The sequence below is a fragment of the Drosophila obscura genome, unplaced genomic scaffold (assembly GCF_018151105.1).
Source record: "Drosophila obscura isolate BZ-5 IFL unplaced genomic scaffold, ASM1815110v1 contig_199, whole genome shotgun sequence".
Lineage (NCBI taxonomy): Eukaryota > Metazoa > Arthropoda > Insecta > Diptera > Drosophilidae > Drosophila > Drosophila obscura.
Genome location: NW_024542788.1, coordinates 565,327 through 578,908, shown reverse-complemented (window position 1 = coordinate 578,908; position 13,582 = coordinate 565,327). Strand labels below are relative to the sequence as shown.

The 13,582-nt window shown below is 43.4% G+C and overlaps 2 protein-coding genes across 2 annotated transcripts; one reads left to right on the top strand and one right to left on the bottom strand.

Annotated features, from left to right (window-relative positions):
* Window positions 1-1,559: 1,559 nt before the first annotated feature.
* Window positions 1,560-2,621, bottom strand: LOC121404396. The gene is made up of 2 exons (XM_041593737.1): window positions 1,863-2,621; window positions 1,560-1,772 (listed from the first exon to the last, which is right to left on the bottom strand). Exons 1-2 carry the CDS (start codon window positions 2,619-2,621, stop codon window positions 1,560-1,562), a joined length of 972 nt encoding a protein of 323 aa, XP_041449671.1.
* A 9,411-nt stretch (window positions 2,622-12,032) lies between these two features.
* Window positions 12,033-12,892, top strand: LOC111076204. The gene is made up of 2 exons (XM_022369885.2): window positions 12,033-12,169; window positions 12,226-12,892. Exon 2 carries the CDS (start codon window positions 12,244-12,246, stop codon window positions 12,691-12,693), a length of 450 nt encoding a protein of 149 aa, XP_022225577.1. The 5' UTR covers window positions 12,033-12,169; window positions 12,226-12,243; the 3' UTR covers window positions 12,694-12,892.
* The last annotated feature ends 690 nt before the right edge of the window (window positions 12,893-13,582 follow it).

The following is a 13,582-nucleotide window of genomic DNA, read 5'->3' as shown; positions in this document are numbered from 1 at the left end:
TTGTCAATAATCGCGGTGAACATTGAGAAGAATTTGGCCCACTCCGTATAAACTCCGTATAAACTCCACTGAATTTGGGCAGCTCCATATGAGGTAACCGAGATCGATTCACTAGCGTTGGCGTTGAATGTGGAACAATGCTTATTAGTCGAGTGACTTCCAAGCTAGCGCTGAAGAATGGTCCTCAACGACAATATGGACGTGTCGAATTTGGCAGGAATTTCACTGGACATTGACTCAAAATCCACTTCCTCCAAACTGGTGTGTGCCCCAACAAAATTTGATTTAAGCTCCGTCAATGATTCCAACAACCCTCGCAAGTCGTATTCATCCATTTGGCGCAACTTTTCACTATCCATCTCTGTGCGTATGGACTCTAGCCGATCGAAAATAACTCTAGCCTTCAGTCTCATGAAGGAAATACGAGATACAGGAACAGGGACTTGGGTGCTGGCTGCGTACGCACTAAAACTTTCACCAAAGCTTTCACGGAGCAGCGCCAAATGTCACAGAATCACTTTCATTGCCCATAGCAAACGATCCACTCTTTCTACTATTCTTTCTCTTGCCCATGTTTTCGGATATAGAAAACGGCTGACGCGGAGGGTGCTAGTCGATCATAATTAAATATGATTACGCAACGCGCGAGTTCAGACGAGTTCAAACGCCTTTGCGTTCACTTTTTTGGCACTTGTAAATGCGATATGTATGCACCGGTGAAAGCAACGAAGCGACGACGGAAAAACCAATAATTATGCAAAAGAGAGAACGTTAGAGATGTACTTTGCTTTCGAGTTCGAATTCCAGAGAGATATTACTGCAGCCTCTCACAAAAGCTGGCTAAAGCAAACGACCAAAAAGGAGGCGAAGAAAACTAACGGACCACGCTTAGAACTCTATGCAGCCAGTCTCGACAGTGCGTTGCGCAGGCTGAAGCAGACGGTGAAAGAGAATACGAAAACGAATAGCGGGCCGCTAGAGCTGCTAAAGTCGGCCACAGCGGTTCGCTACAAATGTCACGTGAAACCTTCAAAATTGGATTATTTGAATTTGGTTAAAAACACTTTTTAAGCACTGCAAGCCCACGGCGATCACGTCGGGGTCACCAAAATGTTGGAAGCTGTCGAGCTTTTTCGGCAACTCTGACTCCACATTTACAAATAATTTAATCCGTTAGTAAAGTTTACAAAGGTTTTTTTTTCGATGGGTTACAAGGGGTTGAGGCCGTGGCCGTGAATTCGATTCGATGCGTTCGAAAAATATTTTGGACTGCTGCGAGAACAGGGCGAAGCAATGCACTATAAGCAGTAGTGACATTTGCGTGTGGGTACGGGAACGTACAGAGAGAGCGATTTTGAGTATAAGAGATGATGTGTGACTATGTGATGTTAATTTCTTAAGAACTATTAACGGCTGCTGCTCTGAACATACTCCCCCCCCGTTGAAAGACCAGGGCTTTTAACAAGATCCAAAACGGGTAGGACGCACAGCTTGTTGACAGCTCGACGAGTGGTTCCAGATGGTGTTCTCAGGATGGCAACTCGCACAGCCCCATCAGCTCAAGCGATGACGTCGATCACCCGTGCTAATGGCCACTTCAACGGCGGCAAGTTTTCGTCCTTGATACAGACGATGTCGTTGACTTGGATCGATGGCTGCGGTGTGCGCCATTTGGCACGTTGTTGAAGCAGAGTCAAATACTCCTCACTCCAACGCTTCCAAAGTCTGTTAAAGTTTAGATTCGTAACGTCTGGCTCGGGAAACTCCATCAGCTGCCGACCAATTAGAAAATGTCTTGGTGTAAGGACGCCAAGATCTTCAGGATTTTCTGAAATTTCGAGACGAGGACGAGAATTTATTACAGCCTGGATTTGGCAGACCAATGTCCGCAGCTCGTCAAAGCCAAAGAGTGACGATCCCAGCGAACGATATAAATGCTTCTCGGCCATCTTCACTGCTGCCTCCCATAAGCCCCCGAAGTGGGGTGAGCGAGGCGGGATAAACTTCCAATTGAAGCCATTGTTGATGCAATGATTAAGAACTGCATCACGATGCTTCTCGCTCATAAACAGCCGCCGAAGGTCCTCCAACTCGTTCCTTGCGCCCACAAAATTGGTGGCATTGTCCGACCAAATGCATCGGGGTATGCCGCGCGTGGCAACGAAGCGTTTGAGGGCACTCAAAAATCCAGCAGTTGTGAAGTCCTTCACTAATTCCAACCAAACGGCCTTTGTTGCAAAACAGATGAAGATGCTGATGTAGCATTTTGTAGGCATTCGAGTGCGCCTATCTGGCTTGTAATAGAAGGGACCACAGCAGTCGATCCCAGTGACGCTGAATGCAGGCGAATCCTGCACTCGATCGAAGCTAAGAGTTGAGTGCCGCAAGCGACCACCAACACGAATCAAACCAACGTCATCTATGAAAGGCGAGAGAGATATAATGCTGCTGGAGGACTCCACACAGTTCCCCTTCCGCAGAGCACGGTACTCAGGATACAGATGGGCGCGTTGAATGATGCGACATAATAAATGCGATCCTTTGCGAAGGTCTTCAGAAGAGAGATCAGGTAACTTTTTCTTACTGACGAACTTATGAACATACCCAAAAATGCGCATCATGACTCCGAATGAGTTAATGTGCTTAAACGAAAGCGAGATGTCGACACGCTCAGACGACAGCAATACTCGATGTCTAATTTCCGGAAGACTGAGTTCGAACGAACAACGTTCAGACCAGCTACTTCTTTCGCCTTGCAAGAAAGAAGGTCCATTCATCCACAAACTAGCAAGCAACTAGCCTGCAAGAGCTCCTGAGGCGCTGCAGAATGTCAGCCGGGTTCATTTCAGTTGGGACATAGCGCCAATCCATGCCCCTCGTAAGTTGCTGTGTTGCAGAAATCTTGTTAGACACGAAAACGTTGAATTTGAATGGTTCCTCTTGCAACCAAGACAGTACCACAGTTAAATCCGACCAGCAATGGATCGGGCAGTCGAAGGTATCTATTTTTCTAATTTCGCGAAGTAGATTGGCTAATAGGAACGCTGCACATAGCTCAAGCTTAGGCACAGTGAGGGTTTTCAATCGTGCAACTCTAGCCTTCGAGCAAAGCAAACGTATCTCATCGGCGGTTACCTTAAACGAACGAGCATAGATACAAGCCCCATAGGCCTGGAGGCTGGCATCACAGAAGGCATGCAATTCTAACCTTGCCTTAGGTTGAAGTATGTAACGCGGAAATATAGCGTGACCCACAGTAGCGAAGTTCTTGCAAAACTCAGCGCAAGCCGATTCCAGTGGCTGAGGAAGACTTTCATCCCAATGTAGCTTGTCTCTCCACATGCGCTGCATGATGATTTTCGCTCTTGTCAATGAGGGTCCAATCAATGCCATTGGATTATAGCACCGTGCAATGGTTGACAACACCGAACGCTTAGTGTGCTTGCCAACACCGATTTGAGGTGCAAAAGTAAACAATAACTTGTCCCTATGGGGTTCCCAGATGAGTCCAAGCGCCTTGGTCACATCGCTGCCATCATCGAGCTTCAGAAAACTTTCCATTTCTGCCTCAGGGACTTCACGAAGAACATCAAGAGAGTTGGAACACCATTTCCTTAACTGCAAATTGCCACAAGCAAGAAGATCCGTGGTTTGACGCATAATATCCAGCACTTCCTCTACTGAATTTTCTCCAGAAATCATATCGTCCACGTAGAAGTCCTGTAGAATGTTTTCTGAACCCAATGGATCAAAAACGACTCATCCATGGCCAGCTGATGCATAGCTCGAATAGCTAAAAACGAAGCAGGCTTAGTCCCATGGGTGACAATGTTAAGCTTGAAGATCTGTATATCGTCGTCAACTGAGTCCCTCCACAATATGCATTGGAGCATGGTGTCGGGCATTGAGACACGCACGCCTATACATTTTACCGATATCGCCTGTAAGAGCAATGGAAAATGTACGAAATCGAAGGAGAGTGTGAGACAGCTTGGCTTGAATGGTGGGACCTGACATAAGCAGATCATTCAACGAAAGACCAGATGTGGTAACTGCAGAGCCGTCGAATACGACTCTTAGCTTTGTCGTGGAGCTGTCCTCTTTAATGACGCAATGATGCGGCAAGAAATCTGCAATTGTGTCTATCTTCATTTGGCACCAGAGACATATGATCAAGGGACAGGTACTCCTTCATAAATGCCGAATATTTCGAATATAGAGCTGGATTACGCACGAAATAGCGCTCCAAATTGTCCAACCGTCGCTTTGCTTGCAAGTAGGAATCGCCCAAGGACTCCAGACTTCGCTTCATGGGCAAGCTAACGGAATTTTCCCCTGAGGGTAATCGAGTCTGATGGTTGACAAAGTGGTCCTCGCAGTGCAGCTCCTCCTTTGTTGCCCTAGCGATTGTCTCAAAGATGTGCTCCACTTCCCAAAATTGACGAACCAACTCATCGAACCGAGTGCTGTGATTGATGTCATCCGAAGATTGGGTTGCGATGAACGACGAGTTATTGAGGACCGAGTGCCCGCCACCAGAAAGAATCCATCCTAGATGTGTCTTCTGCAGCAACGGTAGTCCAGGCGCCAGCTGAATTTGCCCCACATACAGAAACTCGAAGAAAACTCCGGCTCCGATGAGCAGGTCAATCCGCTGTGGCTTATGTAATGAAGGCTCCGCAAGCTGGATATTCGAAGGTATAGGCCAATTAGCAGTGCTAACTGTGATGCTAGGTTGATGGTCCGTGATCTTCTGGGCAACGACGGCAGTGATGCTAGTGGTGAACTCTGAAATCCGCGATTTCAGAACGAGATCCACCGAGATACCTTCTGTTGGGAAGCTAGCATCTCCTATGCCAGAGACGATAAGCGATTTGGTTGTTCGAAGTTTTAGCTGATTAGCTAGACGACTAGTTATGAAATGCAATTGCGATCCCGAATCCAAAAATGCGCGACATGGCACAAAAGTTCCAACGCTGCTTTTCACGAGAACGACGGCAGTGGCTAAAAGCACAGCAACAGAAGGACTGTGGGACATAAAAGCTTGAGGCAAGGTGGGCGATAATGCAACCATGGCGTTACGACTTGGTTGTGCTGGTGAGGTTTCAGTTGGAGAAACAGATTGGGCAGCCTCTTTTGGACGAATGAAATGCAAAAGAGTGTGGTACTTCGATCGGCAAGTGCGGCAGGGACCTGATCTACAATCTCTCAATTGATGGACCTTTCGTAGGCAATTAAGGCATAGCAAGAGCCTCTTGGCTTCCAGGCGACGATCATTCGGCGATAGAATTGTGAAACGTTGACAACTGGCAATCAAACTGGAGCGCTCGATGCTACAAACCACTTTCTTTGATGCGTACTCACGGTTTTTCCTGACTTGCCAACCTGACCATCTTGTCCTTGCAAGGATTGATCCGCATTTTCAAGCGTTCGACATCTTTTTTCCAAGAATCCAGATAATTTCTCCCAAGATGGCAGCTCTTGATTCGACGAAGACTCCTCCCATCTATTTTGAGAGGCTTTGTCCAGCTTCTGAAGAACAGTTGGCACGAGAATACAATCCGCCACTTCTTCCTTGCTTGCAAGCGACTCCATAGCACGAATATGCGAGGTAACTCTGTCGGTCAGTTCCCTCAACCTGCCCACCGATGCGTCAGCCTTCTCCAACCCAAATATCACCCTGATGTGTGCCTGCAAAATAAAACGTTTGTTGTCAAAGCGTCGCTTCAGAATGTCTATTGCTACGATATAATTAGCTTCATTTATTTCCAAGGCGCTGATGGTATTCCGGGCTGCGCCACTCAAGCAGGAACGTAGATGCTGTAGCTTTTCGATAGGGCTCAGCTCAGACTCCTTATCAATAATCGCGGTGAACATTGAGAAGAAATTGGCCCACTCCGTATAAATTCCACTGAATTTGGGCAGCTCCAGATGAGGTAACCGAGATCGATTGGACATTATGACAATTGACTGCGATTCACTTGCGTTGGCGTTGAATGTGGAACAATTCTTATTAGTGGAGCGAGTTCCAAGCTCGCGCTGAAGAATGGTCCTCAACGACAATATGGACGAGTCGAATTTGGCAGGAATTTCACTGGACATTGACTCAAAATCCACTTCTCCAAAATGGTGTGTGCCACAACAAAATTTGATTTAAGCTCCGTCAATGATTCCAACAACCCTCGCAAGTCGTATTCATCCATTTGGCGCAACTTTTCATTATCCATCTCTGTGCGTATGGACTCTAGCCGATCGAAAATAACTCTAGCCTTCAGTCTCATGAAGGAAATACGAGATTCAGGAGCAGGGACTTGGGTGCTGGCTGCGTTCGCACTAAAACTTTCTCCAGATAGAGCAGCGCCAAATATCACAGAATCTCTTTCATTGCCCATAGCAAACGATCTACTCTTTCTACTATTCTTTCTCTTGCCCATGTTTTCGGATATAGAAAGGAGGGTGCTAGTCGATCACAATTAAATATGATTACGCAACGCGCGAGTTCAGGCGAGTTCAAACGCCTTTTCGTTTACTTTTTTGGCACTTGTATATGCGATATGTATGCACCGGTGAAAGCAACGAAGCGACGACGGAAAAACCAATAATTTTGCAAAAGAGAGAACGTTAGAGATGTACTTTGCTTTCGAGTTCGAATTCCAGAGAGATATTACTGCAGCCTCTCACAAGAGCTGGCTAAAGCAAACGACTAAAAAGGAGGCGAAGAAAACTAATGGACCACGCTTAGAACTCTATGCAGCCAGTCTCGACAGTGCGTTGCTCAGGCTGAAGCAGACGGTGAAAGAGAATACGAAAACAAATAGCGGGCCGCTAGAACTGCTAAGGTCGGCAACAACGACTTTTGTTCGATACTTTTTTCACAAATGTCACGTGAAACCTTCAAAATTGGATTAATTGATTGGTATAAACACTTTTAAAGCACTGCAAGTCCACGGCGATCACGTCGGGGTCACCAAAATGTTGGAAGCTGCCGAGCATTTTCGGCAACTCTGACTCCACATTTACAAATAATTTAATCCGTTAGTAAAGTTTACAAAGGTTTTTTATACCCGTACTCAAAAAAGAGTTAAGGGGTATTTTGTATTTTTGGTCAAAGTGGATGTGTGTAACGCAGAGAAGGAAACGTTTCCGACCCCGTAAAGTATATATATTCTTGATCAGCATCAATAGCCGAGTCGATAGAGCCATGTCTGTCTGTCCGTCTGTCCGTCTGACCGTCTGTCCGTCTGTCTGTCTCGATGAGCGCCTATATCTTAGAGACTAGAAGAGCTAGGGCAACCCCTAGCGGACGAGATGTAGAATCTAAATGGTACATCTTTAATCTACATGTTAGATGTGAAATATACATTGTAGATGTAGATAGCAGATATAGCAAAAAAATTTAAGATGTACATTTTTTTTTTTAATTCTAAAATTCTTAAAAATTATATGCTCAAAAATTTACATACTGACTGAGTACGGGTATAAGTAGAGTCGCGTCCCAGAAGCGACTCACGTTCCTTCTCGTTTTTTCTCGATGGGTTACAAGGGGTTGAGGCCGTGGCCGTGAACTACGATTCGATGCGTTCGACAAATATTTTGGATTGCTGCGAGAACAGGGCGAAGGGCGAATGCACTATAAGCAGTAATGACATATGTGTGTGGGTACGGGAACGTACCGAGAGAGCGATTTTCAGTATAAGAGATGATCTGTGACTATGTGATATTAATTTCTTAAGAACTTTTAACGGCTGCTCCGAACAGATATTAAGCTTTCAAATTCCATCACCAAAACGACTCAAAACTAATTTTACCTGAAAAATACCGTTGCTGGTCCAATGCCAAATACCAAAATTTCAAACGCTTTCCGTTTGCTTTGTTTTCAATTGGCAGTTGGGCCCGCAGCCTTCAAAAAAGTATTTTTTGTCTATTTTTCATTTTTGAGGTTTGGTTAACGATTCTTAGCTCCACCGTTTATCCATAGATTTTAATGAACAATACCTTAAACGAAGCATAATTAATGCGAGTATCTAAAACTAAAGCCAAGAGTTATTTTTCTGTCGATTTTTCCCGAGGTTTTAAAGTCAAAATTTCGGAAAAAAAATACCGCAAAAAATGATGATTATATATAATAATATAATATAATAATAACCATCCTCCCGCTCTTTACAGATAAAGTTGAAATTTAATAAACTACACATGGCATTATTTTTAATCCAAATTTCAGATATTATGGCAATATCAATGTTATTGTTAACCAAGAAAATTTCTAGTAGATGCTTATTATTATTTGTAGTAAGACTTTGAATGTTGTATTGTAGTATTTTCATTTGAGCTAGTTAGAATCAATGTAAATTAAAAAAAAAAGAACTAAATAATAATAGATATATAAACGGGAAAAAAAAACAAAAAATTAATCAAATTGAGAATCTTGAAATAAATAAATATTAGTTATAAATTTTACTTAAATCAATTTTACAGTTTGTTTGCAAAATTGTTGTATTTAGTTCCTCTAGGAATTGTCTAGTATCTATATTTATATTATTGTTGTTTGTATCTGTAAGAAAATGGGAGATGTCTAGAGAAAGCTTGTTAAAGCTTTTTTCAGCTGTGTTAAGAGCCGTCTCATGTTGGATGTTGAGAGATTGAATCGTTCACTTGGAACATATTCATGCTCTCTCAAAATATTCTGCCAAGATTTTATTGTGTTTTGTGCATTTAGACTTTCCGTATTCTTTTATTTGTTGTTTTAAACAATTTTGTTAAAGGGTTTAAAAGAATGTACAGTTTCTGCCGTGGAAGACATGTTGTTTTGCAACAGTATATTTTCATTTGTCGATTTTTGCCAAAAAGGTTGCGGAAAAGAATCATGATCAAAAATATCAATTGATTCCGTCTTGCCACTAACCATACAGTATATAGATGTGCCAGTTCATACACCGAACGTGTCGCAGCTGAGCCATTCGGCTGTGGTGCTGAGACGTTCGGGTCGTGGGCCTGAATTTCGGTTTTTTGTTTTGTTTTGAGGGCGGATGTAGCGACCTGAGCTGACCTGCCGCAACATAAATGAGTAATGGGCAGAGTGGGTAGGGGTGGGAAATAAATACAATATATAAAAATAAAGGATGTTATCTCTGCTCATATCTCCTAAATTAATATTATGTTGAAAATTATATTCGCTAAAACTCTGGAAAATGTTCTACTAGATGTGTACATTTATTTTATTCAAAGCATTCATAAAATATAATTTTATAATTTATAATTTAATATAAAATATAATTTTGCCACCTCTTTTCGGCTGAGTCCCCACTATAAATACAAACAATACAAACAAATAACAACTTTAATTTTAAAGTTTAAAACCAAAATCGATCTATTCAGGGCCAGATCAACCCTCAACCGGGCCCTGGGCAACCATTAATCTGGGGCCTTCCATTTTTTTCGCCAGCTCCCTTCTTTTTTCATTTCAAATAAAAACTTATAAATTTTATGTTTGTTTGATTAATTTGTATGTTTATCTTTTTTATCCATTATTTGGAGTTTTGTTATTTCAACAAATTTTTCTTTTAGCCCTAATGGGGGCCCTAGGCAACTGCTAATCCGGCCGTGGGCCGATTCCCGTCGTCAGACTTCATATTTTGTTGGTGCATTGACGAAGCCGAAAGCAGAGGCAAAGGCTAGCCTAAAAGAGAATGGAAGAAAGACCCGCGCGCCTGTCGCAACATCAGCCCTTCAAAACAAGACTAAAACCCGAAATTCAGTTCAAGCGGCAAAAAATTGTAGAGCACAGCACACACAAGCACAGTATGTGTGAATACATGGCACACACACATTAACGTAACCTTGAAACGAAACTCAAAACGGTTTCGGAAAATAAGAATTGATACATATTTTTTCGTGTCTGCTTACACCAGAGGCCGGCAGCGTCGTTTGCACTGTGCATAGGAAAAAATTTCGGGCAGCGCAGTCGGCACACGTACAGCGTAAAGACTTCGTGTGGTTTCGTTATTCTGCGCTTCTGACGTAGCGGCAGAGCAAATTCTGCCTCACTGACGTAGCGGCAGAGAAACATGCTTCGGGCTATGCACAAACGGCTTCATATTCTGCTCGCTTGCCTCAGCGGCAGAGAAGCATTCGTGTGCCCTATGCACAATTACTCGGCTTTCGCAGCTGTAGAGAAATAAGTAACGTTTTTGACTTCGTGTCTGTTGTCTTCGCACACAAACGCACCAAAAAAATGTGTGAGTCTGTATGCCGACACCTGGTTTACACACATACATTTGCAATGCTCATCTGGCTTTCCCTTCCCTTCCATGAGTCATACATGCCGAACGGCCCATCTCCCGACCCGAATGCCTCTGCCTCACAGAGCCGAAGGCCCTCGGAGCTGGGACAGAAAACTCAGCTGCGACACGTTCGGTGTATGAACTGGTAAGTGAACTATGGTTAGTGCTTCCGTACAGAGCCTAGAAAACAGTTTTTGACCGAAAACATTTCTTATCGGATTCATACGAATATCAACCCTGATTCTGTTCGCGAGGTGTTTTTTCGGATCTGAGCGCTAGGCTAAAAGAATTTAAAAAAAATTGTATTTTTGTATGCATGAGTATGTATGAGTCGCAACGAAGCTGCGTTCTCTCGTCTTCATTTTTGATTTGTATTCCCACTGCTTTTGACGAACATATATTTGCTTTTCAAATTTAGTCACAAATTAATACCACAATGAATAGGTAATGGGCCCAGAATTTCTGTATGTTGAAAATGATTTTTTTTGTACTTTCTGAAATTGTGACTCAATCGATTGCGAAAATGGGTTCGTCTTTCCATTCAATCGATAAGCTCGACAATGAGAATTATAGTGCGTGGGTAATTAAAATGAAAAGCGTGCTAGTACACTCCGAGTTGTGGTCAGTAGTGTGCGGCCGAGAAGTGAAAAATGAAGAAGATAATGATGCGCAGATAGCACAGTTTGATTTAAAGGCTCTTGCGAGTATTATGCTGTGTATCAAGCCATCGCAGATAAACTATCTGAAAAACTTTAGATCCGCAAGAGAAGCATGGATATTTATAGCGGGTATCCATATGCCATCAGGCCCCGCGCGTCATATAAGTCTGTTAAAGCAGCTGTTGTTCGTAAAAATGAGCGAATATGAATCGGTAATAAATCACGTAAATAATTTTTGTGCGATCGTGGAAAAACTGAAAGAAATTGACTAATGCCCTCTACACACTGAGCCCATCCCGTGGGAACGGTGGGAATTTTTGAAAGATGTGTAACACCGATTCACACTGAGACCATCCACTATCCATGAGAAACAGCTGATGCTCACAATTGCGTATGGTGAAAATTTGTAAACATTTATAATTAAAATGAATATAAATAACATTGCAATGGTTGTGAATATGATTCAGCAGAAAACATATTCTTGCACAAGCTAACCATGTTGCTGGACATTAATGATGATAATGAGGCTAATATTGACGAGGAGAATTTATTGGAATGGATATCTGTTTTAAAAACACGGAAGCGTGGTCATTTGTGACTGCTTCTACTAAATCCAGTCAATGTTTTAAATACAAATAAATATTCTGCGTTTGTTGAGAAGCGGTTTGGGACTTTTATGGAGAAAGATGTACCCGAAAACAACTAGATGTTTTTAAGGAATGTTTTGTATAGCCATAGCATTGTATACTTTGGGCTCTTTTTCTGAGTATAGAATAGTCGGAAGGCTGTCAGCCCATAGCGTGTGCAATATCCTGCATGAGTTTTGCAGAGCATTCATAAATTAGAGGATCCCTATCCTCTGGGACCACCAACCGAGTTGTGTACCTGAGACAATTCTGACATATCAGATGTTTTGTTGTTGTTTTTTATCATATTCCTGTCTGACATTGTTTACATTTTCGTAGTGAATTCCGATTATTTGTTGTGAATGTCAAATATTTCTGGTTGCATTTGACAATGGTGGATGGATGATGGATGGTGGAATAACTGGGCATATTTCGGAACGGCAAAACCTTACGGACCATCCCAGAAATGGATGGTGGATAGTCGTCAGTGTGAAAAGGCTATTAACAGTTCCTGAAGCGTTGATTTTTGTGGCCCAGTCTATACGACACTAAAAATTCGTGGAAGTCCTACATAGCGTTATTTGTCTGTTTTGCGTCCAAGGCGGTTCATCTAGAAATTGTCTCCAATGTAACGACTAACTCCTTATTGGCTTTTTAAAGGTTCGTTGGTCGTCGAGGATGTCCGCTCCGCGTGAGCTGCGACAACGCGACAAATTTCGTCGGAGCAAGTCGCCACTTCGACGAGCTGAGGAGGACGCTAGAGACGGAAGCGGACGCAATTCGAGAGTTCGCAGTGAGAAGCGGCTGCGAGTTCGCCTTCCTGCCATTTCGAGCTCCGCACATGGGCGGACTGTGGGAGGCAGGAGTGAAGTCGGCCAAAAACCTCCTGCTGAGGTCGGCCGGAATCGGAATCGGCCGGAATCGGAGCTGGAGAGCGTGATGGTGGCGTGGCATCGTGGCGGTGCTCAACTCGTTACCTCTGGGACCAATAAGCCCCGACCCAAGCGACGGAGACGCTCTGACTTCCGGGCAACTGCTGACAGGCGGGCCGCTCATCGCACCCCCAGCACCCTGGACCCCGGACCAGGAGGGTCTACTCCCGGGAGTATGTGCTGGGCTTGCAAATAAGATGCAAGTGGCACCAGGAGCAGCCCAACGTCGAGGAAGGCGACCTCGTCATCGTCGCAGAGGACAACCTTCCGCTCCAACAGTGGCTCCTCGGAAGGGTCGTCGCAACACACGCCGGGCAGGACGGAAAGGTCAGGGTGGTCGACCTCAGGACGAGCAGCGGAGCGGTCTACAGGAGGCCAATACATAAGTTGGCGGTTCTGCCGATGGGTTGAAGTCCTACAGGCCTTCAACGGGGCCGGTGTCGCGTCACGACGCTAATTTGTATATTTTGGTAAAATTTGAAGTCTATTGTAAGATAGTTTAGGGCGAAGCGGGAGCGCAATAAAGCTCTCTCTCGCTCTTGGCGAATTCGCCCCGCTTCGCCGCCCTAGATAAGTTAGGCTTAATAAAATGTTATAACGAAAATGAAAAGAAGTCGAAAATTAGTATTGAAATCGACCGCACGTCCCCTTTGTTGAGTCTTTCTTCTTTTCGTGGAAATATATAGAATATGCAGCCACCAAACTCGTTTTTTTTTTTGTTAAATTTTTATTTAGAAAAACTATTCTAAAATTTCAATAAATATTTTTAGTTTTTTTTATTACTTTTAATTGCTTTTTAAGTAAAAGTGTAATTTTTCCCTATATTGCGATGCACTACTAATTTTCTTTAGGTTTTGTGGTAGCTGATTCCACAGACGGATAACGGATATAATTATCGGTTCTCTTGTATAAACGATTTTATGAAACATTATTAGAATTCTGTAGTCTTTCCAAGTTTCAAACTTCATCTGATTGATGCTGTCAGCCAAACTGGATATGTGCTCACCCCTTTTAACATTGAAGACATATCTAGCTATATTATTGTATGCTACTTTTAGTCGGTGCTGAGATGAATACCATAACAC